We start from the raw sequence: 27,480 nt of genomic DNA, 5'->3' as shown, positions 1-27,480 counted from the left end.
ACCCCCGAGAATGGACGCTATGTGGGCAAAGGCTCTGGAGGTCTAGGCTTAGAATCAGATTAGCAGCTCAAACAGATGCTTCAACATGACACCACAGAGTGGGAACTTCTAAACAGAAACTGCTCAGTTCTGGAGACTGGGGAGTCTGAGACCAAGGCACCAGCAGATCCAGTGTCTGCTGAGAGCCCGAGTCCTGGTTCAGAGATGGCTACCTTCTTGCAGTGTCTTCACATGGCACTTCACAAGGGGTGAGAGGGCTCTCTGGGGTCCCTTTAAAAGGGCACTAATCCCATTCATGAGGCACTGTCCTCATGACCTTATCACCCCTCAAAAGGCACTACTTCCTAACACCATCAACTTAGGGGTTAGGTTTCAATATATAAACTTGAGGGGGGACATAAACCTTCCACATATACACATATGGTGGTATCACTTCCACTGCAATCTATGGGCCAAGGAGGGGCATGAGGAAGCCTGGCTCCAGGGCCAGGGAAATAGATGTACTTTCCCAATGGGAAGAGTGCAAGGTCCCAGTTGAAAGGATGTAAGAAGGAATTCCTTCCTGGTGGCTCAGTGGTAAAGAATCTACCTGCCAATGCAGGAGACTCAAGTTTTATCCCTGAGTCAGGAAGATCCCCTGGAGAAGGAGATGGCAATCTACTCCAGTATTCTTGCCTGGGAAATCCCATGGACAGAGGAGATTGGCAGGCTACCATTCATGGGGTCACAGAGGCAGACACGACTTAGCAACTAAACCAATACCATAAGAAGGAAAGACATAAATGACAGGGGTGTTTTGGCCACGGATCTACCACATGGAGGTTTTAGGAGCTGGGAGTGCCAAAAGACAGCTCATAGGAAAGCCTCCACAGGCTTGGCCCGTATGGTTGTCAAAACCTAGGTAATCCAGATCGGGGTTCTCATCTGGGGTGATCCTGCCCCCAGGGGACACAGGGTGATCATGGGGACATTTCTGGTTATTTGGGGGGCTCCTGGCATTGATAAGTGGGGGCCAGGGATGCTGCTCAACACCCCACAGTGCCCAGGATGGCCCCACAGGGAACAATCTGGCCTGGACATCAGCAGGGCTGCTGCTGAAGAGATTCAGGCCTGCAAGGTCAGGGTGCCCAGGAGTGGGGGACTAGAGCCTAACATATGTGGGGGAGCGGCAGGTAAGTCAGCAGCAGAGGCTGTCACTCCTGCCCAAGCTCCCTGCCCCAAGTCTGAAGGGGTAGTCCCCATACCTCTGCTCTAGCTCCCCTTGGTGAGAGGTCAATTTCTAATTTTTTTTGGCCATGATACGTGGCATGCAGGATCTGAGTTCCCCAACCAGGGATAAAACCCACACCCCCTGCAGTGGATGTGTGGAGTCTTAACTGCTTGGCCAGACAAGGGAAGTCCTGAGAGGTCAGTTTCTAATAGCCTTTTTCAGGATCCTTTTAAGAATGAGATGAAAGCTGTGACTTCCTGCCCTCTCAGATGCCCTGGACATGGCAGTTTTGCCTGTAATTACCTGGGGCTTCACAGGACATTGCTCTCCCATATGGGAGAGGGTAAAAGGCATGTCATGCCCTGCGTGACATGGCATATTCCCTTCTCTTGGAGTTGGGTTGGGGAGAGGAATGTAATCAATCTTCTTTCAAGGGCAAGACCGCCCCCTGTTGTCAGTCACCTCAAGATGAAAATTGCACAGGAACAAATGAGATGTGCCCTGAGAATAAGGTGGAAGGAAGTGGCTGAGGACCCAAGGGCTCTGCGTGAGGACTGAGGGCCGGGGACCAGGGAAAAGCTGACAGGGTTTCAAGCTTAGGAACTGGGAGTGCTGCAACCTAGGGGCTGGGACAGGAGCCACACCGCCTGGTTTCCAACCCTGTCTCTGCTCACCGTGGGACCTTGAGCGATCAGTTTACTCACCTGTAGAATGGAACGCCTATCTTTTGGGAGATGTGACAAACAAAAACTCATTTGCTACAGGGCCTCCCAGCATGGCCAGCTCTTCCCATTTTAAGCAATCCTAGAAATTTCTGAAAAAGTCTCCCAACTTTACAGTAATGGCTCCAAATTTAAATATTTTGTTTGTGCTCAGTCATGTCTGACTCTTTGCAACTCCACAGACTGTAGCCTGCCAGGCTCCTCTGTCCAGAGAATTTTCCAGGCAAGAATAATACTGGAGTGGGTTGCCATTTTCTATTCCAATTCAAATATAGCAAACAAAAAACCCCCACTGCACAGGCCTAAGAGAGCAAGTGTGAGAATCCAGCATGGTCTGCAGGAGATTCCTGAGCAAGAGCAGGGTGCTGGGAGTTGAGTGTTGAGGAATGAAGAGTCATGAACTGACCCCAGGTGAAGCCTCCCCTAAGCCAGGGGCCCTGGCTGCTGCTGCTGCTGCTGCTGCTGCTGCTGCTGTGTGCTCATCTGCTGCTCACAGGAAGGGTGTGCCACTGCAACACAGCACTTGGGACACAGTCCTTGTAACGAGGACCCAGAGGCTGCCATCTGCCCTGCCCTGCCTGGGAGTGGGGAGCTGAGGCAGGAAGCTGGGGGAATGCACCGGCATCTGTGGGCTCAGGAAGAGCAAGGCTGAAGCACGTCTGAGTGACACAGACTCAAAGTCCTAGCTGGCGTCCTCGTCTATGGGTCCCAGGTAAGTATCCTCTGACGGCTTTCTGGTCTGAATTCTGTTTCAGGGAGTCAGGCTTTTTTGGGTGACTAAACATCTAGATAAGATTTTTAAAACTTATTATTCTTATTGTATTTATTTGTAATTTTTGTCTGTGTCACACGGCATGTGGGGATCTTAATTCCTGGACCAGGGATCAAACTGGAGCCCCCTGCACTGGAAGCGCAGAGTCATAAGATTTTAGAATGGAGAGACCCATGGATGTCATTTTGTTCAGTGAGTCACTGAGCTGATGGGGACATGGAGGGGATACATCTGGGGAGGCTATGTTTCCCGACCCGGGGGTCTCCCCCATGGGACACACTCTGGTTGCTCCTCTAAGGCCAAACATGAAGGACATGTCGGATCTTGAGCACAGACCTCACTTCAGAAGGGCACACACCTGAGGGAGCTACAGGCAGGTGGTGAAATGTGCCAGGGACCGTCAGGAGGAGCAACAGGTCATTCTAGGTTTGCCATAACGACTATCTCCGCTGCAGACTGCTTTCTTTCACAGAATCATTCTCATTGAGAACACACACAGGATCAAAAACATGCAGAGTTTGGGGAAGAAAAAAATCAAGTGGAAAAAAGATTTTCCTGGAATCACAATGGTGAGAAACCTCACACAATGATTTCTTTTAAAATCAAGGACTTCCCACCTATTGTATAGCACACTGAACTTCTGCTCAATGTTATGTGCCAGCCTGGATGGAAGGGGAGCTGGGGGAGAAAGGATATACATGTATATGTATGGCTGAGTCCCTTCGCTATTCACTTTAAACCACCACAACGTCATTAATCAGCTATATTCCAGTACATAATGTTTTAGGTGTTAAAATAAATAAATAAATAAATAAAATCACGGGCTTCCCTGGCAGTGCCATGGTTAAGAGTCCACCTTCTAATGCAGGGGCTGCAGGTCTGATCTCTGGTCAGGGAGCTCAGATCCTGCAAACCTCACGCCCAAAAAATCAAAACATAAAACAGAAGTTAACAGTTAACTATTATAACAGTATTTGTTACAATATTGTAACAAATTCAATAAAGACTTTACAAAACAGTCCACATCAAAAAAAAAAAAAAATCATGGACTCTTCCCTCCAGGGCAGAGCTCTTCACTCACTCACTTATTAGCCCTGCTCCTAACACTTCCCCTGCCCACCCCGTGGCTTAAACTAAACCAGACGGAGGGGTTAAACCTGACTGCGGGACAGTCTGACATCTCAGACTAGATGATCACAAACTCTGCAGGGCTATGGGGAGAAAACCCTGGCTTTGGCATCCTGACCTCGATCAGCTCCCCAGGTGTGTCTGTGACTCCTACATGGCTGAGGAACATTCAGGGGTTAGGGTTAGGGTAAGGCTAATATGCTCACTCAAGACATTCATCAGGGAGGAGGTGTTCAGATGTTTTATTGGCATTGAGATCACATCTGTTACTTTGTGTGTACACGCATACATACACACCCAGAGAGATGACCTCGTTTGGCACTTTGGTTGACAAGGGTTTTATGTCAAACATATGACATACTGTACATTTATACCCGTAACAATTCTTATTTTTTTTCTAACGGATTTTTTTTTTTTTTTTTACCATGAAAGCTATATGCATTCTCCATATGAAATGCCCATTTCAGATCCAGGGATGTCCAGAAAATGCCCTGGAAAGCTTTAGATCTGATGCACTAAATCCTTGGGCTCTTAGGAAGAGGATGGAGAATTTCATTCCTCTGCCCCCGTCTGCAACCTTCTTTGAATGTAGTCAGGAGACCCCAGCTCCCCGGTCAGGGCCAGCCTGAGCCTCCACACAGAGTCACATGATGGCTGGACATTCCCGAGGCAGGGGTTTGAGACCGCTGACGGGAGCTTCCTAAGCCTGAAGGGTGAGCCACGTTGTTTGGCAGTGAAACTCCAAGAATCCTCTTCTGTTCTTCTGAAAAGGAATGTAGTTCTCACGTGGAGGGTGGCTGCATGGTTAGCGCTGTGGGTCAGATGCTTAAGAACGCCGTCTTGTTGATACATGCTGGTTAAGCTAAACAGAAAGCGTTATGTACACACACACACCGTCCCCCCACCAAAGCAGTGCAGGTCAACCAGGATCAGTGTGGCTGCGCCTCTTTACTGAGATGAACCAAACCCTTAACAGGCTGCTCTGGGCACAGCGAGGGCTCATTCGTGGTCCAGCCCTCTCCTGCTGTTTCAAGGGGCAGAAGAACCTCCACAGCCATGTTGGTGCTGGTCTAGCACGTGTGCCTCTTGCGTCAACACAGGGAGCAGCCACTAGACAGCCAATCTGAGTTCCTCATGAGCAAATACAACATATGTTGGACCATCAACCCCGGATCCAACCAAGGACATTCAAATTTAAAAGAACCACTGGCTTTTTAAAACATTCATTCCAAGAGTCTGAGAAGTTATAGTTCATTCTGCTCCCCATCAAGGAGATAATCTCAGTCTATGGAACTGATTTTCCAAACTACAAAGTGCTGCAGAACCAAAGCAAGGGATTTCTCAAATCTTGTTTAGTCTCTGAGTCATGTCTGACTCTTCTGCAATCCCATGGACTGTACCCTGCCAGGCTCCTCTGTCCATGGGATTTCCTAGGCAAGAATACTGGAGTGGGTTGCCATTTCCTTCTCCAGGGGATGTTCCCAACCCAGGGATTGAACCTGCGCCTCCCGCACTGGCAGGCAGATTCTTTACCACTGAGCCACCATGGAAGCCTTCTCAATTCTTAATCAACACTTAATTGTAAAAGGCAAGTGAACAGTGATGTGCCATAAATGCAACTTACCTCTGGGGGGATAAAACTGCCCAAAGCAGCAAAATATCTACCAAAAAAAAAAAGAAATCCCATTCCTCAAAATACTTACAAATGAAGTTTCTAATTTAAAAAGGTCTAGCAACCTTACAAAAATCCAAAGAAAGGACAGGCAGAGATCAGTTCCCGGCTGATGGCAGATGCCTCAGTACAAGGCACAGAACAAGAAACAACCAGTCAAACAGTGAGACCCTGGGTGGTACCAAAGCTTTTCCTACCAAGATTCTACCACACGCTCTGACCAAAGAGCACCCTTCAAATTTAAGGTGTCACAGACACGCAAAAAACAAAAGAAACAAGAAAAAATCTCTGTGCTTTGTCAAAGCTTCCTAATTCTGTTTTGAATTAGACAGTGTTCCTCACCTTAGATGAATAAGCTATCTGAAGAGCTCAGAGTCGTGATGAAAACAAAAACTGATGTTAATTTTTAATACATAGACACACACATAAACCCAGAACTTTCTTAAATAACTAAAACCAGTTGAAATGGAGGGCTCCTCCTTCTAGCTGAAATAGGTACTGTTCCTTTCAACTATTCACTGTAAACTATAATGTCTTCCTATTCTCCTGTCTTATTAAACATTAAGTTTAATTATCTTCCTGTACATTCTTGTATCCTCAAGAACATAAAGGAAGGTCACAGAATGGAAGCAGATGTCATCTGTCTCACAGTCTGAATTTGGTCCTGGTATTTAAAACTTGGGGGATTTCACACAGAACGGGGATTGTGGGTTCTCTGGGAAAGCAGGAAGACTCCAGGCTCAGTCCCACGAGTCAATGACTGGCGGGGGTGGGGTGCGCAGGCCCTGCTGTGATCCTCCCCCGGTACACCCTCTGTCCTCTTAGATGACTCATACATGTACGTGTCCGCCCCTCACAACGCTGTCTGCAATCCCTGATCTGAAGTTTCAGACTTTCACTCTATTAATATAAAATAAAGAGTAAATACAAAGTCTACGAATATCTTTCTACCTGTCTGCCTTACTTTTTAGGGCTCTTCGGTTATTCATCCAGGTCAATGGTCTTGATCCTTACCTCCACAGCCACATAGAACACCACCAATTACACTCAATGTGAAAAAACAATTTTAAAGGATCACTTGAAAATGCTTTTAAATTTGATGTAGCTGTTTTGGTCATTCTAAATATATACACTGGTGCTGCTGCTAAGTCGCTTCAGTCGTGTCCGACTCTGTGTGACCCCATGGATGGCAGCCCACCAGGCTCCTCTGTCCATGGGATTCTCCAAGCAAGAACACTGGAGTGGGCTGCCATTTCCTCCTCCATATATACACTGGTAGATCCAGACAAAAGACAAAACAAAACTAAAAAACATTCAGAAACAGAATATGTTGAGAAAAAAAAAAATCTATATTAGGAATTAACTTATACTCTGAGGTTGATGAGCTGACTTTTGGTTCTATAATGTAGAAAATGAAAATTCAAAATCCACACTTCAAAAACTTTCAATGTACCTCACGTACTTGTGATAGAAACACAGATAACACAGTTCTATCGTTTGAAAGGTTTTCCTTAAAATATCCTGAAATCAGGTTTTGTCTGCAGTTGAGAGCTGCCACTCAAAACTGCCTTCCAAAGGCCCCTCTCACTCAACCCCTAGCACATATCTCAGCCTGATTGAGATGGGCCTTTAAAAAAACGACAGGAGTCACACTCTAACAGGAGAACTCCTGTGCCCTGTGTTCCCAGGGTCCACTTCAGCTAATCCCATCAGGAGTGAAAGGAGGTACTGCTGAGGAGCAGTCAGGTCATGTTCCCACCAGCCCCACCCCAGTCCCCGGGGCAATGACATTAGATTCTCCCTGGCAGCTTGTGCTCCTGGGACCTAAGTTCAGGGGACAGACAGGCCTTGGAGGGGAAGATTTATTCTGGAACGGCCTGGAGACCAGAGTGGGGGCATGCTGGGGGGTGGGTACAGGCAACAGAGGCTGGCAAGGGTACAACTTGGATGCTGCGCCCGCCCTGACAGGGCAAGGCTCCCACCTGGGTGTGTTAATGGGTGGTCTTCCTGTGCGGCTCCCTATGGCTGGCATGGGCCCCAGTGCCTTTCCCAAGCTACCTGTTTTGACTGGGAGAGATTACAGAGATACGGCTTGGCTTACCATTACCATCCCCACCACCCTGGACTAGATGCTTCCTCAGCTTTTCTGCTCCAGAGAAGGTCATTGCTCAAGGTCGGAAGAACATGGCCCTAAACCATAATCTGACTAGGACCCAAACTTAAGGGGCAGGATCCAGGCAACACCTACAGAATGACGAAACCCAGTCTCCACCAGCAGGCCCCACTGCTAAGCGGCTGTGTCAGGCTTGGTCTGCTACCACCAGCACCTCAAAGACTCAGGTAAGCCCCACCAAGGGGCAGAGGCATGGCAGCCCGCGTGCCTAGCCAGACCCCACTGCTTGTCACCCTGGGGATCCTACACCAGTTACTGTACCCCAAGCCTCATTCCCTTATCAGCAAAACAGGCATCAGAACAGGCATCAGAACACCTTGCTCACAGGATAACTGGGAGGACTGGACGAGATGTCAAGTGCCTGGGACTTATTCAACACAGAGCGTCGGTAACCAGCACTCCTCAGTGTTAGTACCACTAATGGAGTTTGATGGGGTTTCACTCAGGCTTCCAACTTTCTGACACTCTCCAGGTAAAGGAATCCAGCCATTAACATAAACGCCAAAAGCTTATCAAGCTCCTGATGGGAAATCAACTATTACACCAAAATCCAGCAGCCATCTTAGCTTTAACAAGAATGCAAAGGTAGAGGCCACCAACTACACTAGATGGGTGGTGTTTTGACAAAACTGCCTGGGTTCAAGCCCTGGTCAGGGAGGAGGATCCCACATGCCACAGCTAAAGATTCTGAGGGCTGCAGCTAAGACCTGGCGCAGCCAAACAAAGAAATACTTTTTTTTTTAAATCTGCAAGAAGAGGGAAATGTTCACAGTAGATCTGGCCTGCCTGTCATGTTCCACCAGTGTGAACATCCACCGGACAGCTCTGAGCTCTCGTTTTCATTACCAACATGACTTAACTCACACAGGGCCCTGTCGGATTTCTTGAGCAGCTCTCAGCCTCACAACTGAAACCTGCATTCAGTGCAAATTAAATGCACTGTCAATTTTCCAAGTGGGATTAATCCTTCTGAAAACTTACGGCGCTAACTCTAAAAAAGCCTTAAGAGATCTAAAAGACCACATAAGGTGAAATAAATTAAAATCACCATTATTAACAAGGAATTACAAACTTTTCTTATAGTTCAAAAGTGAATGTGCATTTGATCCTTTTCTTTTTTTTTTAAGTTTTTACTTTTTGGCTGCATCACGCAGCATGTGGGCTATTAGCTCCCCGACCAGGGATTGAATCTGCACCCCCTACACTGGAGGCACGTAGTATTAATCACTGGACTGCCAGAGAAGTCCCTGTGGTTACCAGTTTTAAAAGCCAAGAAAATCTACACAAAATTCCTCTAAGAAATAAACTGCTGTCTTTGCTTTGGTAGTTCATGAAATGGGCTTTGTCAATACTGCTATCCAAATGCTACCACAAAGCTGGTACTCACAAAATCTGTTATCTGATCAGTTTTTCTATGGCACATTACACAAGAAATATATACTTTAAAAGCAGCTGAAGGTTTCAAGCAAAAGTCGTTTCCCCCAAAAGGGAATGTCTGTTAACTTAAAACTGTTCAGATAATGCAGATTATCTCATTTCAAGGTTTTCTGAGACTGAAATTTACTTTGCTATAATTCCTACGCTTCTGTTTTAGTTAAATCTACTTCTTAAGGAATAACACACCTTCTTGGGGACAATTTTAAAGACACAGACAAATCTGACATTCAGTTCATGACAGTTTCACATCCTTAGTTACATGCATGTTTACTGTATGACTTAAGTTATCAGAATCCAGACAATAGCTGCATCAAAATGTTTAAGTACCTTAATTCAAATAAATGACAAGACCATCTGAAGTCCTCAGATTACCTATTTTACCAATTCTCAAATTTCTCTTGGAAGATAATCTTAATAGAAAGCACAACACTCAAGTGATTTTCCACATCTGAGTGTAGAATGCACTGGAGAAAGAAAAAGAAAGGGAAACAGAAAAATAGAGAGAAAGAAAAGAAAGAAGCGGCAGCAAGCAGGCAGAAGGACACAGCATTTCCAAAAAAGGCCTTGGTCTCTGACAGCCTAGCCAAGTCCTGCTGCTGTAACTAAGCATTGGCCGTAAGAATACCGCCAAGGATGCTGGAAACAGGGAAAGAGGACATAAAAATGCAACACTCTTGTTTCAGGAAACAGCAGGCTAGACATCCTTTCCCTGACAGAAAATCTATGTCTAGTCAATGCTACACCTAGAGAACACTCTGGGTACAGGAAACAGGAAGAACTCTGCAAGCTGCACAAGCCTTGGATCCAAGCCCTGACCTCATTACTTCTGACCCCATGGGAGCGAACATGGCAGCATCACAACTGGGTAGACAGGTGGGCACTAACTTCCCACTAGCCTGACCTGTGTTCAACGTGCTGAAACAGAGCATGAAATAAACATGAGGTGCAGGCCCATCTTGCAAGCAGACACCAGTCTCTCAGTTACCTAAGGGGCAGCAGTTCGAATCCAGTCTGTAAGCAACTGGCCCAGAAGGTTCTGCCAGGCTACCAGCTGGAAACTGACCCCAGGGTGACACATGAAAATGATGTAAGGAGGGGGACACTTTTCCCCAGGGACACCAGCTCTGTCTGCATCCCTGCTGGGGACCTGGTCTTGCATGCCCAGCTGAAAAACTGAGACCTAACAGAGGCTCCAAGGAGAAGCCGTGGAAAGGGGTGTGTGTGTGTACATCTGGAGTCCATACGCACTCCATGTGTCTCTACCCCTAGATATTTCCTTCCCCTGGCTGCTTCCTGTCCCTGCCCACCCCCACGCCCCCCACCCCCCCACCTTCCACCAGCTCTTCTCTCAGCTCCTTTCTTTCCCTCCCAATGCTTGGGTCCCTGTCTGTTGCACTGCATTGCATTGTATTCACTAAGTCGTGTCTGACTCAGCTTCCCCAGGGACTGTAGCCCGCCAGGCAAGAAAACTGGGGTAGGTTGCCATTTCCTTCTCCAGGGGATTTTCCGGACCCAGAGATCGAACCTGTGTCTCCTGCATTGGCGGGCGGATTCTTTACCACAGGCAAGCCCTCCCAGTCTGTTAGTGTTAATCACTCAGTCGCGTCCAACTCTTTGCGATCCCATGAACTGTGGCCGCCAGGCTCCTCTGTCCATGGGATCCTCCAGGCAAGAATTCCCTTCTCCGAGTCTGTTAAAACTCAAATACCCAATGGCCTCCTCCACTGACTTTCAGGATTCCAGGTCCCTCTACCCTTCCTTATGGTTCCCGTTCCCCGGAGCCCCAGGTGCCTGCTCTCCTATTGGATCTCAGGACTTCCCTCAGGTCTAGACTGCTACTCCCTTGAGTCTCGGCCCGCCCCTCCAGTCAGGCCTCTATCCTCCTCCCCCAGGCCTCTGTCTCTCCCTCCCGGGTCTCTGTGTTCTGTAGCACCCCCTGACCCCCGCCCCCGCTAGGGTCCATCCCTCCAAACTTAAAATCCCCCTGCCCGGTCAGGAACCCCTCCGAGGCTGTCTGGCCTCCCAATCAGGGGTCAAGTTTCCACCTCCACTCCCCTGCTCCCCGCCAAGGTCTCTCTGCTCCACCCCCTGCCCCGCCAGGTGCCCTCACAGGTCTCGGTCTTCTCCCTACTCGCCCTGCCCCCGCCCTCCGTCCTTGGCCCTTGCCCCGCCCCTAACTCAGTCAGGTACCGTCCCACGCCGGTCTTCTCTCCCCCACCTCAGGTGCTGCATCCTCCTAGGGCAGCCCCTTCCGTGGTCAGACCTCGGTGCCCGCTGAGGTACAATTCCCCCTCGGGCACATCCCCGCGACAGGCCGAGAGCCCCCCTCCCACGTCAGGAGCCCCTCCGGCTCTCCCCGACAGAAACAACTCGGGGCTGTGGCCTCCCCGGGGCCGGGGTTAGGGTCGAACGGCGCGGGCGGCGCGGGCGGCGCGGGGGTCGTTACCTGTACTGCGAGCCGACGCCTTGCGCAAAGCCATAATAGTTACTCGCCGCCATCTTGGCGTCTCCACTAAGCGCCCGCCGACCCGGAGGCGCGAAGGGGCGGGGCCGTCAGCGCATGACGTCATCTGGCCGGCGCCTGGGCCGCGTGCCTCTCGCGCCCCGCCACGCGCCTCAGGCCCCGCCCCCACTCGCGAAGCTCGTGCCTTCTCGCTTATTAGTCTGCTTCCGAGGGCGTATCTTTGCCTCGAACCCCTCCCCTCGCTGCAAGCCCCTCCCCCTATTCGGAGTCCCCACTTTCCCTCTGCTCAGCATCAGGGTCTTTGGCTCGACACTCTTCCGGTGGAGTCCCAGACCCGACCCTCTTTGATTTGGTTCAAGCTCCGCCCCTCGCCGCAAGCCCCGCCCCATATTGGACTTCCCTTTAACCTCTCAGCTTGGGGATTTCGAGGCTGCATTGGAGAAGGAAATAGCAACACACTCCAGTACTTTTGCCTGGAAAATCCCATGGATGGAGGAGCCTGGTAGGCTGCAGTCCATGGGGTCGCTAGGAGTCGGACACGACTGAGCGACTTCACTTTCACTATTCACTATTCACTTTTATACATTGGAGAAGGAAATGGCAACCCATTCCAGTGTTCTTGCCTGGAGAATCCCAGGGACGGGGGAGCCTGGTGGGCTGCCATCTATGGGGTCGCACAGAGAATCGGACACGACTGAAGTGACTTAGCAGCAGCAGCAGCAGTGGTTTTTCCTTTTTGAGCGGGGTTTCGTTGCCCCGCTGACCGTTTCTGGCTGGGTGAATATGGCCCTGCTGATACAACCAAGTCCTGCTGATCAGCACCCTGTGTGCCAGTCTTTCCTTAGAAGGCTCCAGTACCTAAAATTCAGTGGCTCTAAATTTGCGGTTCTCAACTGGAGTATTTTGCCCCCAGAGGACAGTGGACAGTGTCTGGGGACATCTGTGGCTGTCATGACTGGAGTGCTCCTGGCATCAAGTAGGTGGGGACCAGGGATGCTGCACAAGACCCAGCAGTGTGCAGGTAGGTGCCCCATAACAGAGAAGAACCTGTCTCCAATATCGGCAGTGCCAAGGTGGAGAAACCCTGTTCTAAGGGTAATTCATTTTGAGAGATATTTCTTTACCCACTTGCTACAGGCAGGGCCTTCTTGGGGGGTAACAGTGAGCTGCCCAACACCAGTCCTCAAGAACTTGGATTCAGGGAAGCAGTTCATAACCAAACTGTACTCTTTGGTTAAGAACAGATTTATTGAGGTATACTTCACATACCATACAATTCACCCACCTAAGGTGTGCAATTCAATTTTTTTTAGCATATCCATAAAGTTGTGGATGGCAGTTACAAACATTAATTCCAGAACATTTTCATCACTCCAAGAAGAAACCTTGTACCCCTTCACAGTTACTTGCCCACACCTCCCCCAGCCCCTGGCCACCACTAGTTTGCATTCTGTCTCTATGGATTTGCCAGTTCTGGACATTTCATATAAATGGAATGTTACTCTGCAGTAAGGAGGAATAAACTCTTGATACACACAACAACTTGGATAAAGCTCTAGAGAATTATGCTGAGCAGGAAAAGCTGATGTCAAGAGGTCACATATGATTCTATTTACATAAAATTCTTGAAAGATCAAAAATTATAGAAACGGAGAATGTATTTGTGATTTCCACCAGTTAAGGGCATGGGGGTGGGGGAACGGGGAGTGGGAGTAGCTATAAAAGGGCAACATGAGAGCTCCTAAGGTGATTGAAATGTTGTGTATCTTGACTGTATCATTAGCAATAGTGCTATTGTATTATAATTTTCCAAGATGTTATTAATACCATTGGGTAACATGGTGGAAAAGGGTACATGGGATCTTTCTGTGTTACTTTTTACAACTGTGTGTGAGTCTACAATTATTTAAATTTTTTTAATTAATTTTTTGGAACTTCCCTGGTGGTCCAGTGGCTAAGACTCCACACTCTCAATGCAGGAGGCCAGGATTCTATCCCTGGTCAGGGAACTAGATCCCACATGCTGCAGCTAAGAGTCTTCAGTCTGCAGTGAAGGTCAAAGATTCCAAAGACACTAAACTGTCTTGCAACTAAGACATCAAAGATAAATATTTAATTTTAAAAAAATTTTAAGCCCTCCCCCAAAAGTGTCCATTTATTGATCATGCTGGAGTGGTGTTCTTTTGCCCTCCTTTTAAGCAGGCACAGGGCTAGTCAACCCTTGGACAGAAACCATGGCAAGCCCAGGGTGCCAAGGAAAGCCGTATGGGTGATTTAGTGGATGGCATTCTTCCATTTGTGTCTTAATGGCCATGTGTGGTCATTAAGGAACAATCCAGTGCGTCTGGCAAACGCAGCTCCCCCGCCATGCCCTGGCTGAAGGCCAGTGTGGTAATTACCCAGGACCTCATTCTGATTCCCTGAGGCTCTAACTAGCTAATCCATGCTGCATACCTTTTACAAAAGCAGGTCTGTTTTCTCTGGAATGCATAGTATCTTTTTTTCCTATTATTTGCTGTAAGTGTTAGTCACTCAGTTGTATCTGGTTCTTTGCAACCCAATGGACTGTAACCCACCAGGCTCTTCTGCCCGTGGAATTCTCCAGGCAAGAATACTGGAGTGGGTTGCTACTCCTTTCTCCAGGGGAATCTTTCTTACTCAGGGATTTAACCCAGGTCTTCCGCATTGTAGGTGGATTCTTTACCATCTGAGCCACCAGGAAAGCCCCTATTTGCTGTGAGAAGTGTGTAAAATGCTTTACATGCACAACGTTATCTAGTCCACACAGTAGCCCTCAGAAGTAGATACAGTTGATTCTCGTTATTGGCAGCAGTTCTGCTCTATAATGTTGCAGCAAACACTGAAATGGCAAATACTGATCCATTGCTCCCAGGGGAAATACAGACTTAGGTTCTTGCAAGCCTCAGATCACATTTTCATTAGTCGATCAATACCTAAATGTGTGTGTGTGTTTTGTTTTGTTTAAGGGCATCTTGTTTAATATATATTGTAGATTGCTTTACATTGAACTCACAGTCTGCAACACTATAATTCACACTTGAATGAAGCTTATCTAACATGCTTTTTTTCTCCATAAGGCACATCTTGATAGCTTACGGTGAACAATGTCGGATTCGTGATTTCCGAAGAAGATTTAGCTTTGGGACCAGGCTTGATCACTCAAGAGTTTTTGTGTAGCAGAGTTTTATTAAAGTTTAAAATGGACAGAGAAAGCTTCTGACATAGACATCAGAAGGGGGAAGGAGAGTGCCCTGTCGCTATTCTTTTCAAGGCCTTATATACTTTTACTAGACTCACTCCTACAGCATACATCTTAAATTAACAAGATTAGAACTAACAATAGAAAGGTCTTACCAGATTCTACTCCCACATAAGATAGCAAGATTAGTCAGAAGGTTCTTGTTAAGAAGGAGAAACAAGTCCTAGAGCAAGATACATTGCTGTTCTATAATCCTTAGTACAGAGTTTAAGATGAGTGTTGTGTAATCATTAGCTCTGGGTTTAAAGACAAGGCAATGTAGAAAAAAAAAGTTTTGTCCTTTTCTCCTCTTTGAGAACCACAGACCCTTTTCTCCATCTCCAGGGCCCTTGACCCCTTCCCAAAGCAAGAATATTGAAGTGGCAACCACTTCAGTATTCTTACCTTGAGAACCCCATGAACAGTATGAAAAGGCAAAAAGATATGACACTGAAAGATGAACTCCCCAGGTAGGTAGGTGGCCAATATGCTGCTGGAGAAGAGTGGAGAAGTAACTCCAGAAATAATAAAGAGACAGAGCCAAAGCGAAAACTACGCCCAGTTGTGGATGTGATTGGTGATGGAAGTAAAGTCCAATGCTCTAAAGAACAATATTGCATAGGAACCTGAAATGTTGGGTCCACAAATCAAGGTAAATTGGAAGTGGTCAATCAGGAGATGGCAAGAGTGAACATAGACATTTTAGGAATCTGTGAAATGAAATGGACTGGAATGGGTGAATTTAACTCAAATGACCATTATATCTACTACTGTGGGCAAGAAGAAATGGAATAGCCCTCATAGTCAACAAAAGAGTCTGAAATGCAGTACTTGAGTGTAATCTCAAAAATGACAGAATGATCTCTCTTCATTTCCAGGGCAAACCTTTCAACATCACAGTAATCCAAGTCTATGCCCCAACCAGTAACGCTGAAGAAACTGAACATTTCTTTTAGGACCTACAAGACCTTCTAGAACGAACACCAAAAAAAGATGTCCTTTTTATCATAGGGGACTGGAATGCAAAAATAGGAAGTCAAGAGATACCTGGAGTAACAGGCAAGTTTGGCCTTGAAGTACAAAATGAAGCAGGGCAAAGGCTAACAGAGTTTTGCTAAGAGAACACACTGATCATAGAAAACACCCTCTCCCAACAACACAAGAGTTGACTCTACACATGGACATCACCAGATGGTCAGTACTAAAATCAGATTGATCATATTCTTTGCCGTCAAAGATGGAGAAGCTCTATTGTCAGCAAAAACAAGACTAGGAGCTGACTGTGGCTCAGACCATGAACTCCTTATTGAAAAATTCCAGCTTAAATTGAAGAAAGTAGGGAAAACCACTAGACCATTCAGGTATGACCTAAATCAAATCCCTTACAATTATACAGTGGAAGTTACAAATAGACTCAAGGGATTAGATCTGATAGAGTGCCTGAAGAACTATGGACGGAGGTTCCTGACATTGTACAGGAGGCAGTGATCAAGACCATCCCCAAGAAAAAGAAATGCAAAAAGGCAAAATGGTTGTCTGAGGATGCCTTACAAATAGTTGAGAAAAGAAGAGAAGCTAAAGGCAAAGGAGAAAAGGAAAGATATACCCATCTGAATGCAGGGTTCCAAAGAATAGCAAGGAGAGATAAGAAAGCCTTCCTCAGTGATCAATGCAAAGAAATAGAGGAAAACAATAGAATGGGAAAGACTAAAGATCTCTTCAAGAAAATTAGAGATACCAAAGGAACATTTCATGCAAAGATGGGCACAATAAAGGACAGAAACAGTATGGACCTAACAGAAGCAGAAGATATTAAGAAAAGGTGACAAGGCAAGAATATACAGAAGAACTATACCAAAAAAATCTTAATGACCCAGATAACCATGATAGTGTGATTGCTCACCTAGAGCCAGACATCCTGGAGTGTGAAGTCAAGTGGGCCTTAGGAAGAATCACTATGAAAAAAGTTAGTGAAGGTGATGAAATTCCAGTTGAGCTATTTCAAATCCTAAAAGATGATGCTGTGAAAGAGCTGCACTCAATATGCCAGAAAATATGGAAAACCCAGCAGTGGCCACAGGACTGGAAAAGGTCAGTTTTCATTCCAATCCCTAAGAGAGGCAACACCCAAGAATGTTCAGACTACTGCACAATTGCACTCATCTCACACACTAGCAAAGTAATGTTCAAAATTCTCCAAGAATGTTCAAATTCTCCAAAATGTTCAAAATTCTTCAACAGTACATGAACTGAGAACTTCCAGATGTTAAAACTGAAGATAGAAAAGGCAGAGGAACCAGAGAACTAATGGCCAACATCCATTGGATCATAGAAAAAGCAAGAGAGTTCCAGAAAAATATCTACTTTTGATTTATTGACTATGCCAAAATCTTTGACTGTGTGGATCACAATAAACTGTGGAAAATTCTTAAAGATTTGGGAATACCAGACCACCTTATCTGCCTCCTGAGAAATTTGTATGCATGTCAAGAAGCAACAGTTAGAACTGGACAGGGAACAACGGATTGGTTCCAAATTGGGGAAGGAGTATGTCAAGGCTGTATATTGTCACCTACTGATTTAACTTATATGCAGAGTACATCATGTGAAATGCTGGGCTGGATGAAGCACAAGCTGGAATCGAGATTGCCGGGAGAAATATCAATAACCTCAGATATGCAGATGACACCCCCTTATGGCAGAAAGCGAAGAAGAACTAAAGAGCCTCTTGATGAAAGTGAAAGAGGAGAGTGAAAAGGCTGGCTTAAGCATTCAGAAAACTAAGATCATGGCATTTGGTCACATCACTTCATGACAAATAGATGGGAAAACAATGGAAACAGGGACAGACTATTTTGGGGGGCTCTAAAATCACTGCAGATGGTGACTGCAGCCATGAAATTAAAAGACACTTACTCCTTGGAAGAAAAGCTATGATCAACCTAGACAGCATATTAGAAAGCAGAGACATTACTTTGCCAACAAAGGTCCATCTAGTCCAAGGTATGGTTTTTCCAGTAGTCATGTATGGATGTGAGAGTTGGACCATAAAGAAATCTGAGCACCGAAGAACTGATGCTTTTGAACTGTGGTGTTGGAGAAGACTCTTGAGAGTCCCTTGGACTGCAAGGAGATCAAACCAGTCTATCCTAAAGGAAACCAGTCCTGAATATTTCTTAGAAGGACAGATGCTGTAGCTGAAGCTCCATGGCCACCTGATGTGAAGAACTGACTCATCTGAAAAGACCTTGATGCTGGGAAGGATTGAAGGCAGGAGGAGAAGGGGTCGACAAAGGATGAAATGGTCAGATGGCATCACTGACTCAATGGACATGAGTTTGAGCAATCTCCGGGAGTTGGTGTTGGACAGGGAAGTCTGGCACCCTGCAGTCCATGGGGTCACAAAGAATCAGACATGACTGAGTGACTGAACTGAACTGGACCCCTTCCTCCTTGAGGGCTCCAGATTCCTTATCAGCCTACCTAAATTAACTCTCTCAGTCTCAGCCTTCTTGTGCTAACAAAAACTAGACAGCACTTCAGCACCATGCGTGGAGGCCATTATAAATAGCAAAGTCACCAACAAACCCCCAAATGTTAAAAGTATGGCACTAAATAGGCCCCAAAAAGCACAGTTGTTTACAGTCAAGGCTTGAATGAGCATCACCTGGTTCAGCCTCAGCTGGGAACACAGGCACAGCCAGTACTCATTTTTTTTTCACTTCTCTGTGTTGTCTACAAATGATCCTGAAAGCACCATGAGTATTGATTTTGGGGGTTACAAATAAAGTTCAACAGGCAAATTTACAAATACAGAAACTGCAAATAATGAGAATCAAATGTATTTGTATGAATCACCTTTGCAAATGAAGAGAAGACGATTCAAGGAGGTTTAGCCATTTCATTGCCTCAATAAATTTTATTGAGAACTAACTTTGTTTCAAGCCAAAGAATTGATGCTTTTGAACTGTGGTGTTGGAAAAGATTCTTGAGAGTCCCTTGGACTGCAAGGAGATCAAACCAGTCAATCCTAAAAGAAATCAATCCTGAATATTCATTGGAAGGACTCATGCTGAAGCTGAAGCTCCAATACTTTGGCCACCTGATATGAAGGGCTGACTCACTGGAAAAGACCCTGATGCTGGGAAACATTGAAAGCAGGAGGAGAAGGGGGCAACAGAGGAAGAGATGGTTGACAGAGGATGAGATGTTTGGATGGCATCACCAACTCAGTGAACATGAGTTTGAGCAAGCTCCAGGAGATGGTGAAGGACAGAGAAACCTGGTGTGCTTCAGTCCATGGTTTGCAGTCAGACACGACTGAACAACAACAACAGTTATCTTGGGAGGGGGGCTGTCCTGGGCATTGTAGAGTGTTGGGCAGTGTTGTTGGTCTTTACCTGCTCCATGCCAGTATCAACTCCATCCCCTCCAGTCATGATAATCAAAAATATCCCTGACATCATCAAATGTCCCATGATGGGTAAAATTGCCCACAGGTTCTCAACCACTGATCTAAGGATTAAAAATACAGCAATGACAAAATGAAACATCTCTGACCTCAAGAAACTTGGGGGAATGGGAATGGGACATCAGTGTTCCATAGGGACAGAGTTTCAGTTTGGTAAGATGAGAAAGTTCTAGAGATGGATGGTAGGGGGAGTGTCCAATAATATGAAGACACTAAACTTTACATTTAAAAATTATTAGAATGGGGACTTCTCCGGTGGTTAAGACTTTGCCTTCCAATGCAAGGGGTGTGGTCAGGGAACTAAGATCCCACATGGCCAAAGAACCAAAACATAAAATAGAAACAATATTGTAAACAAATTCAATAAAGACTTTTTATTTATTTATTTATTTATTTATTTTTGTCTCTAGGTAATTTTATTTCTCACATTCCTTATTTTTCCACTTCGGGAAATTTGAAAAACTGAAGCAGCAGCACAGGACTGGAAAAGGTCAGTTTCCATATCAATCCCAAAGGAAGACATTGCCATGTTCAAACTACCATACAATTGCACTCATTTCATGTGCTAGCAAAGTGTTTTTCAAATTTTTATGAGCGAGTCTTCAATACTGCTTGAACTGAGAACTTCCAGAAGTTTAATCTGGATTTAGAAAAGGCAGATGAACAGGAGAGCAAATTGCCAACATCTGTTGGATCATAGAAAAAGCAAGAGAATTCCAGAAAAAAAACTTCTACTTTTGTTTCATTGACTATAATAAAGCCATTGACTGTGGATCACAACAAACTGTGGAAATTTCTTTTTTTTTTTTTTCTGTTCCTGACTTTAGAGGAAATGCTTTCAATTTTTCACCATTGAGGATAATGTTCGCTGTGGGTTTGTCATATATAGCTTTTATTATGTTGAGGTATGTTCCTTCTATTCCTGCTTTCTGGAGAGTTTTTATCATAAATGGGTGTTGAATTTTGTCAAAGGCTTTCTCTGCATCTATTGAGATAATCATATGGTTTTTATTTTTCAATTTGTTAATGTGGTGTATTACATTGATTGATTTGCGGATATTGAAGAATCCTTGCATCCCTGGGATAAAGCCCACTTGGTCATGGTGTATGATCTTTTTAATGTGTTGTTGGACTCTGATTGCTAGAATTTTGTTTAGGATTTTTGCATCTATGTTCACCAGTGATATTGGCCTGTAGTTTTCTTTTTTTGTGGGATCTTTGTCAGGTTTTGGTATTAGGATGATGGTGGCCTCATAGAATGAGTTTGGAAGTTTACCTTCCTCTGCAATTTTATGGAAGAGTTTGAGCAGGATAGGTGTTAGCTCTTCTCTAAATTTTTGGTAGAATTCAGCTGTGAAGCCGTCTGGACCTGGGCTTTTGTTTGCTGGAAGATTTTTGATTACAGTTTCAATTTCCGTGCTTGTGATGGGTCTGTTAAGGTTTTCTATTTCTTCCTGGTCGAGTTTTGGAAAGTTGTACTTTTCTAAGAATTTGTCCATTTCTTCCTCGTTGTCCATTTTATTGGCATATAATTGTTGATAATAGTCTCTTATGATCCTTTGTATTTCTGTGTTGTCTGTTGTGATCTCTCCATTTTCGTTTCTAATTTTATTGATTTGATTTTTCTCCCTTTGTTTCTTGATGAGTCTGGCTAATGGTTTGTCAATTTTATTTATCCTTTCAAAGAACCAGCTTTTGGCTTTGTTGATTTTTGCTATGGTCTCTTTTGTTTCTTTTGCATTTATTTCTGCTCTAATTTTTAAGATTTCTTTCCTTCTACTAACCCTGGGGTTCTTCATTTCTTCCTTTTCTAGTTGCTTTAGTGTAGAGTTAGGTTATTTATTTGACTTTTTTCTTGTTTCTTGAGGTGTGCCTGTATTGCTATGAACTTTCCCCTTAGGACTGCTTTTACTGTGTCCCACAGGTTTTGGGTTGTTGTGTTTTCATTTTCATTCGTTTCTATGCAAATTTTGACTTCTTTTTTGATTTCTTCTGTGATTTGTTGGTTATTCAGCAGCGTGTTGTTCAGCCTCCATATGTTGGAATTTTTAATAGTTTTTCTCCTGTAATTGAGATCTAATCTTACTGCATTATGGTCAGAAAAGATGCTTGGAATGATTTCTATTTTTTTGAATTTACCAAGGCTAGCTTTATGGCCCAGGATGTGATCTATCCTGGAGAAGGTTCCATGTGCGCTTGAGAAAAAGGTGAAATTCATTGTTTTGGGATGAAATGTCCTATAGATATCAATTAGGTCTAACTGGTCTATTGTATCGTTTAAAGTTTGTGTTTCCTTGTTAATTTTCTGTTTAGTTGATCTATCCATAGGTGTGAGTGGGGTATTAAAGTCTCCCACTATTATTGTGTTATTGTTAATTTCTCCTTTCATACTTGTTAGCATTTGTCTTACATACTGCGGTGCTCCTGTGTTGGGTGCATATATATTTATAATTGTTATATCTTCTTCTTGGATTGATCCTTTGATCATTATGTAGTGACCTTCTTTGTCTCTTTTCACAGCCTTTGTTTTAAAGTCTATTTTATCTGATATGAGTATTGCTACTCCTGCTTTCTTTTGGTCCCTATTTGCATGGAAAATCTTTTTCCAGCCCTTCACTTTCAGTCTGTATGTGTCCCCTGTTTTGAGGTGGGTCTCTTGTAGACAACATATGTAGGGGTCTTGTTTTTGTATCCATTCAGCCAGTCTTTGTCTTTTGGTTGGGGCATTCAACCCATTTATGTTTAAGGTAATTACTGATAAGTATGATCCCGTTGCCATTTACTTTATTGTTTTGGGTTCGAATTTATACACTATTTTTGTGTTTCCTGTCTAGAGAATATCCTTTAGTATTTGTTGGAGAGCTGGTTTGGTGGTGCAGAATTCTCTCAGCTTTTGCTTGTCTGAGAAGCTTTTGATTTCTCCTTCATACTTGAATGAAATCCTTGCTGGGTACAATAATCTGGGCTGTAGGTTATTTTCTTTCATCATTTTAAGTATGTCTTGCCATTCCCTCCTGGCTTGAAGAGTTTCTATTGAAAGATCAGCTGTTATCCTTATGGGAATTCCCTTGTGTGTTATTTGTTGTTTTTCCCTTGCTGCTTTTAATATTTGTTCTTTGTGTTTGATCTTTGTTAATTTGATTAATATGTGTCTTGGGGTGTTTCACCTTGGGTTTATCCTGTTTGGGATTCTCTGGGTTTCTTGGACTTGGGTGATTATTTCCTTCCCCAGTTTAGGGAAGTTTTCAACTATTATCTCCTCAAGTATTTTCTCATTGTCTTTCTTTTTGTCTTCTTCTTCTGGAACCCCTATGATTCGAATGTTGTAGCGTTTAATATTGTCCTGGAGGTCTCTGAGATTGTCCTCATTTCTTTTAATTCGTTTTTCTTTTATTCTCTCTGATTCATTTATTTCTACCATTCTATCTTCTAATTCACTAATCCTATCTTCTGCCTCTGTTATTCTACTATTTGTTGCCTCCAGAGTGTTTTTAATTTCATTTATTGCATTATTCATTATATATTGACTCTTTTTTATTTCTTCTAGGTCCTTGTTAAACCTTTCTTGCATCTTCTCAATCCTTGTCTCCACGCTATTTATCTGTGATTCCATTTTAATTTCAAGATTTTGGATCAATTTCACTATCATTATTCGGAATTATTTATCAGGTAGATTCCCTATCTGTTCCTCTTTTGTTTGGTTTGGTGGGCATTTATCCTGTTCCTTTATCTGCTGGCTATTCCTCTGTCTCTTCATTTTGTTTAAATTGCTGAGTTTGGGGTGTCCTTTCTGTATTCTGGCAGTTTGTGGAGTTCTCTTTATTGTGGCTTTTCCTCGCTGTGTGTGGGTTTGTACAGGTGGCTTGTCAAGGTTTCCTGGTTAGGGAAGCTTGTGTCGGTGTTCTGATGGGTGGAGCTGTATTTCTTCTCTTTGTTCAGTCGCGCTGTGGGGAGGGAGGGAGGGATGCTGCAAACAAATAACACTGGCGTGCGCTCGCAGTGCCTCAGCCACACTGGGTCTGCCCCCGCTCATGGCGCGTGTAGCCTCCCTGCCCACACTGCTCGGGCTCTAGGTTGTTCCGCCGGGAACAATCCGAGGCTGGCCCTGGGCTGCATGTACCTCCCACGTCCAAGCCGCTCAGGTTCAGGCGCTCGGGCAGTCCTCAGAGGCGCAGACTCAGTTGGGCCTGAGTTTTGTGCTCTTCCCAGGTCCGAGCAGCTCAAGTGATGAGGTGTTTGGCGAGCGCCAATGCTGCGACTTATCGCCTCCCAGCCACTCGGTTATCTGGGTATAAAACCGGCGCACCTTCTCAGGCAGATGTTAACCGTCCAGACCCCCAAGAAGTTTTAGTTAGCAAAGAAGCCGGCTTACAGTTTTATAGATAATGTCTCTCTGGGGCTGCGATTGCCCCCTTCCGGCTCTGGCTGCCTGTCACCGGAGGGGGAAGGTCTGCAGCCAGCTATCTCTGTTCAGTTCTTTGTTCCCTGCGCGGGCCTGGCGGTGTCTTAGGTTGGGGCTGGCTTTTCGCATGGTAGATATCCCACAGTCTGGTTTGCTAGCCCAAATTATTTCGCTCAGATAGTGCTCAGGGTATTCAGGCCAGGTCCTTACTCTAAGCGATGCAGCCCGCGCTGCGCCTCCCTGCCCAGCCCCCGCTTGCTAATGGCGGATGCAGGCGTCTGCGCTGCTTCTCCGCTGGGGGAGTTACCGTAGGACTCGCAATCTTCGAGTTTTAATTGTTTGTTTATTTTTTCTCCCCGTTATGTTGCCCTCTGTGCTTCCAAAGCTTGGCACAGATTCGGCAGTGAGAAGGTTTCCTGGTGTTTGGAAACTTCTCTCTTTTTAAGACTCCCTTCCCGGGACGGAACTCCGTCCCTCCCTCTTTTGTCTCTTTTTTTGTCTTTTATATTTTTTCCTACCTCCTTTTGAAGAGTTGGATTGCTTTTCTGGGTGCCTGATGTCCTCTGCCGGCATTCAGAAGTTGTTTTGTGGAATTTACTCGACGTTTAAATGCTCTTTTGATGAATTTGTGGGGGAGAAAGTGTTCTCCCCGTCCTACTCCTCCGCCATCTTGGCTCCTCCTAATAAAGACTTTTTAAAAGGTCCACATCCAAAAAACTCCTTAGGAACTTCCCTGGTGGTGCAGTGGGTAGGAATCCCCCTGCCAATGCAGGGGACACAGGTTCAATCCCTGGTCCAGGAGGATCCTATATGCCACAGAACAACTGGGCCCGTGCACCACAACTACAGAAGCCTGCTTGCTGCAACTGCTGAAGCCCACATGCCTGGAGCCCACACTGCAGCAAGAAAAGCCACTTCAGTGTGAAGCCCATGCACCCCAACTAGAGAGTAGCCTGCACTCACCACAGCTAGAGAAAAGCCTGCACAGCAGAGAAGACCGAGCACAGCCGAAAAATAAAAGTAAACAAGAAATAAATAAAATTTAAAAAAGAAGACATGGTGGTGACTATAGAGGGTTAAATTATTTTTGAAATCGTTAAACATTCAGTTCAGTTGCTCAGTTGTGTCCAATTCTTTGAGACCCCATGGACTGCAGCACGCCAGGCCTCCTTGTCCATCACTAACTTCCGGAGATTTCTCAAACTCATGTCCATTGAGTCGATGATACCATCCAACCATCTCATCCTCTGTTGTCCCTTTCTCCTCCTGCCTTCAATCTTTCCCAGCATTAGAGTCTTTTCAGATGAGTCAGTTCTTCGCATCAGGTGGCCAAAGTATTGGAGTTTCAGCTTTAGCATCAGTCCTTCCAATGAATATTCAGGACTGATTTCCTTTAGGACAGACTGGTTTGATCTCCTTGCAGTCCAAGGGACTCTCAAGAGTCTTCTCCAACACCACAGTTCAAAAGCATCAATTCTTCGGTGCTCAGATTTCTTTATGGTCCAACTCTCACATCCATACATGACTACTGGAAAAACCATACTTTGGACTAGATGGACCTTTGTTGGCAAAGTAATGTCTCTGCTTTCTAATATGCTGTCTAGGTTGATCATAGCTTTTCTTCCAAGGAGTAAGTGTCTTTTAATTTCATGGCTGCAGTCACCATCTGCAGTGATTTTGGAGCCCCCCAAAATAGTCTGTCCCTGTTTCCATTGTTTTCCCATCTATTTGTCATGAAATGATGGGACCGGATGCCATGATCTTAGTTTTCTGAATGTTGAGTTTTAAGCCAGCCTTTTCACTCTTCTCTTTCACTTTCATCAAGAGGCTCTTTAGTTCTTCGCTTTCTGCCATAAGGGGGTGTCATCTGCATATCTGAGGTTATTGATATTTCTCCCGGCAATCTTGATTCCAGCTTGTGCTTCATCCAGCCCAGCATTTCGCATGATGTACTCTGCATATAAGTTAAATAAGCAAGGTGACAACATTCAGGCTTGATGTACTCCTTTCCCAACTTGGAACTAGTCCATTGGTCCACGTCCAGTTCTAACTGTTGCTTCCTGACCTGCATACAGATTTCTCAAGAGGCAGATAAGGTGGTCTGGTGTTGCCATCTCTTTAAGAATTTTCCAGTTTGTGGTGATCCACACAAAGGCTTTGACATAGTCAATAAAACAGAAATAGATGTTATTCTGGAACTCTATTGCTTTTTTGATAATCCAGTGGATGTTGGCAATTTGATCTCTGGTTCCTCTGCCTTTTCTAAAACCAGCTTGAACATCTGGAATTTCACGATTCACGTATTGCTGAAGCCTGGCTTGGAGAATTTTGAGCATTACTTTACTAGCATGTGAGATGAGTGCAATTGTGCGGTAGTTTGAGCATTCTTTGGCATTGCCTTTCTTTGGGATTGGAATGAAAACTGACCTTTTCCAGTCCTATGGCCACTGCTGAGTTTTCCAAATTTGCTGGTATATTGAGTGCAGCACTTTCACAGCATCATCTTTTAGGATTTGACATAGCTCAACTGCAATTCCATCACCTCCACTAGCTTTAAACATTATTAGATGGTAGATTTTATGTCCATGAGATTCTCCAGGCAAGACTACTGAAGTGGGTTGCCATTCCCTTCTCCAGGGGATCTTCCTGACCCAGGGATCAAACCCGAATCTCCTGCATTGCAAGCAGATCCTTTGCCATCTGAGCCACCAGGGAAGCTCTCTCGCTATATTTTAACCACAATTAAAAATAAACCTGACAACAGCCAAATTTGTTTCGCACAAGCGGCTTGGCGGCAGCGGCGGCAGCAGCACCACGGACAGCTCCCGGCAAGCTCTCAGGAAGGAGGGGCCGCTGCTTTACAGAAGTCCTGTCACAAATTTCTTCTCCTTCATCCATGCAACTCCTACTTACTCCTCAGGGCCCAACTCACATAATCACCTCCGCTGCCCAACTCTGAGAAATCTCCCCATGCCCCACAAAGCCACTCTACTCAAAAGATGTCTTTTTGCTGTTGTTTAGTCACTAAGTCGTGTCTGACTCTTTCGTGACCCCATGGACCGTAGCCTGCCAGGCTCCTCTATCCATGGAATTTTACAGGCATGAATTCTGGAATGGGTTGCCATTTCCTTCTCCATGGGATCTTCCCGACCCAGGGATCGAACCTGCATCTCCTGTATTTCCTACATCTCTTTGGCAGGTGGATTCTTTACCAGTGTGCCACTGGGGACTCTAAGTCAGTCCACACTCCCCTGCCCATTTGCTTCTCCGAGTAGGAGTTCTCTGAAAGCAAAGTCTTATTCATTTTTTGGACCCCAGTGCCCAGCACTAGAGCTAATCTGGATTCCTGACTCAGTATCTCTCCCCAGAGCTCCACTGCCTCCAGCCAGGAAGTGCAGAACCCAGACTTTGTTCCAGAGGCTCTGGGCTCTCCTCCGCTGCCGTGGGGTGGTTGTCTTTATACCTTTGGCTCAGAAGGCCACAGCCACCGAACCAGTAAGAGGGGTGGCCACATGAATAGAGTGTTGTCTGAGACCACAAGGGGAGCCTGCATCTGTGGTGTCTACCTGCATTTCCCAATATCTCCTTTGTTCCCGGAGCAGCTGCCATGGTACATTACAGTGTACAAAAGAAACCAAGTCTCTTTTCTCTTGAAATTTCTATTCCAGTAAGTGGAGGGAATAAACAAAGAAACAAGTAAATAATTTCAAACAATTGTGTTATGGGAAAAAAAAAAAAAAAGGACTTTCCTGGCAGTCCAGTGGTTAATT

At 45.2% G+C, this 27,480-nt stretch overlaps 1 protein-coding gene across 5 annotated transcripts in view; it reads right to left on the bottom strand.

Moving 5' to 3' along the window:
- The window catches only part of ZFR2 (zinc finger RNA binding protein 2), a 45,852-nt gene extending 34,048 nt beyond the window's left edge, over nucleotides 1-11,804 (bottom strand). For 2 of the 5 annotated variants that reach the window (XM_061422654.1, XM_061422655.1), the window contains exon 1: nucleotides 11,561-11,795. In XM_061422654.1, coding sequence (XP_061278638.1) covers nucleotides 11,561-11,613 — 53 coding nt within the window. In that variant the 5' untranslated portion in view covers nucleotides 11,614-11,795. Of the gene's footprint in view, nucleotides 1-11,560 lie in introns of all 5 variants that reach the window. The other 3 variants (XM_061422657.1, XM_061422653.1, XM_061422656.1) reach the window with 3 other exon arrangements.
- Nucleotides 11,805-27,480: the final 15,676 nt, after the last annotated feature.

The sequence above is a fragment of the Bos javanicus genome, chromosome 7, assembly GCF_032452875.1.
Source record: "Bos javanicus breed banteng chromosome 7, ARS-OSU_banteng_1.0, whole genome shotgun sequence".
In the NCBI taxonomy this organism is placed as follows: domain Eukaryota; kingdom Metazoa; phylum Chordata; class Mammalia; order Artiodactyla; family Bovidae; genus Bos; species Bos javanicus.
Note: the sequence above shows the minus strand (reverse complement) of the source record. Positions and strands in the feature narration are given on the sequence as shown.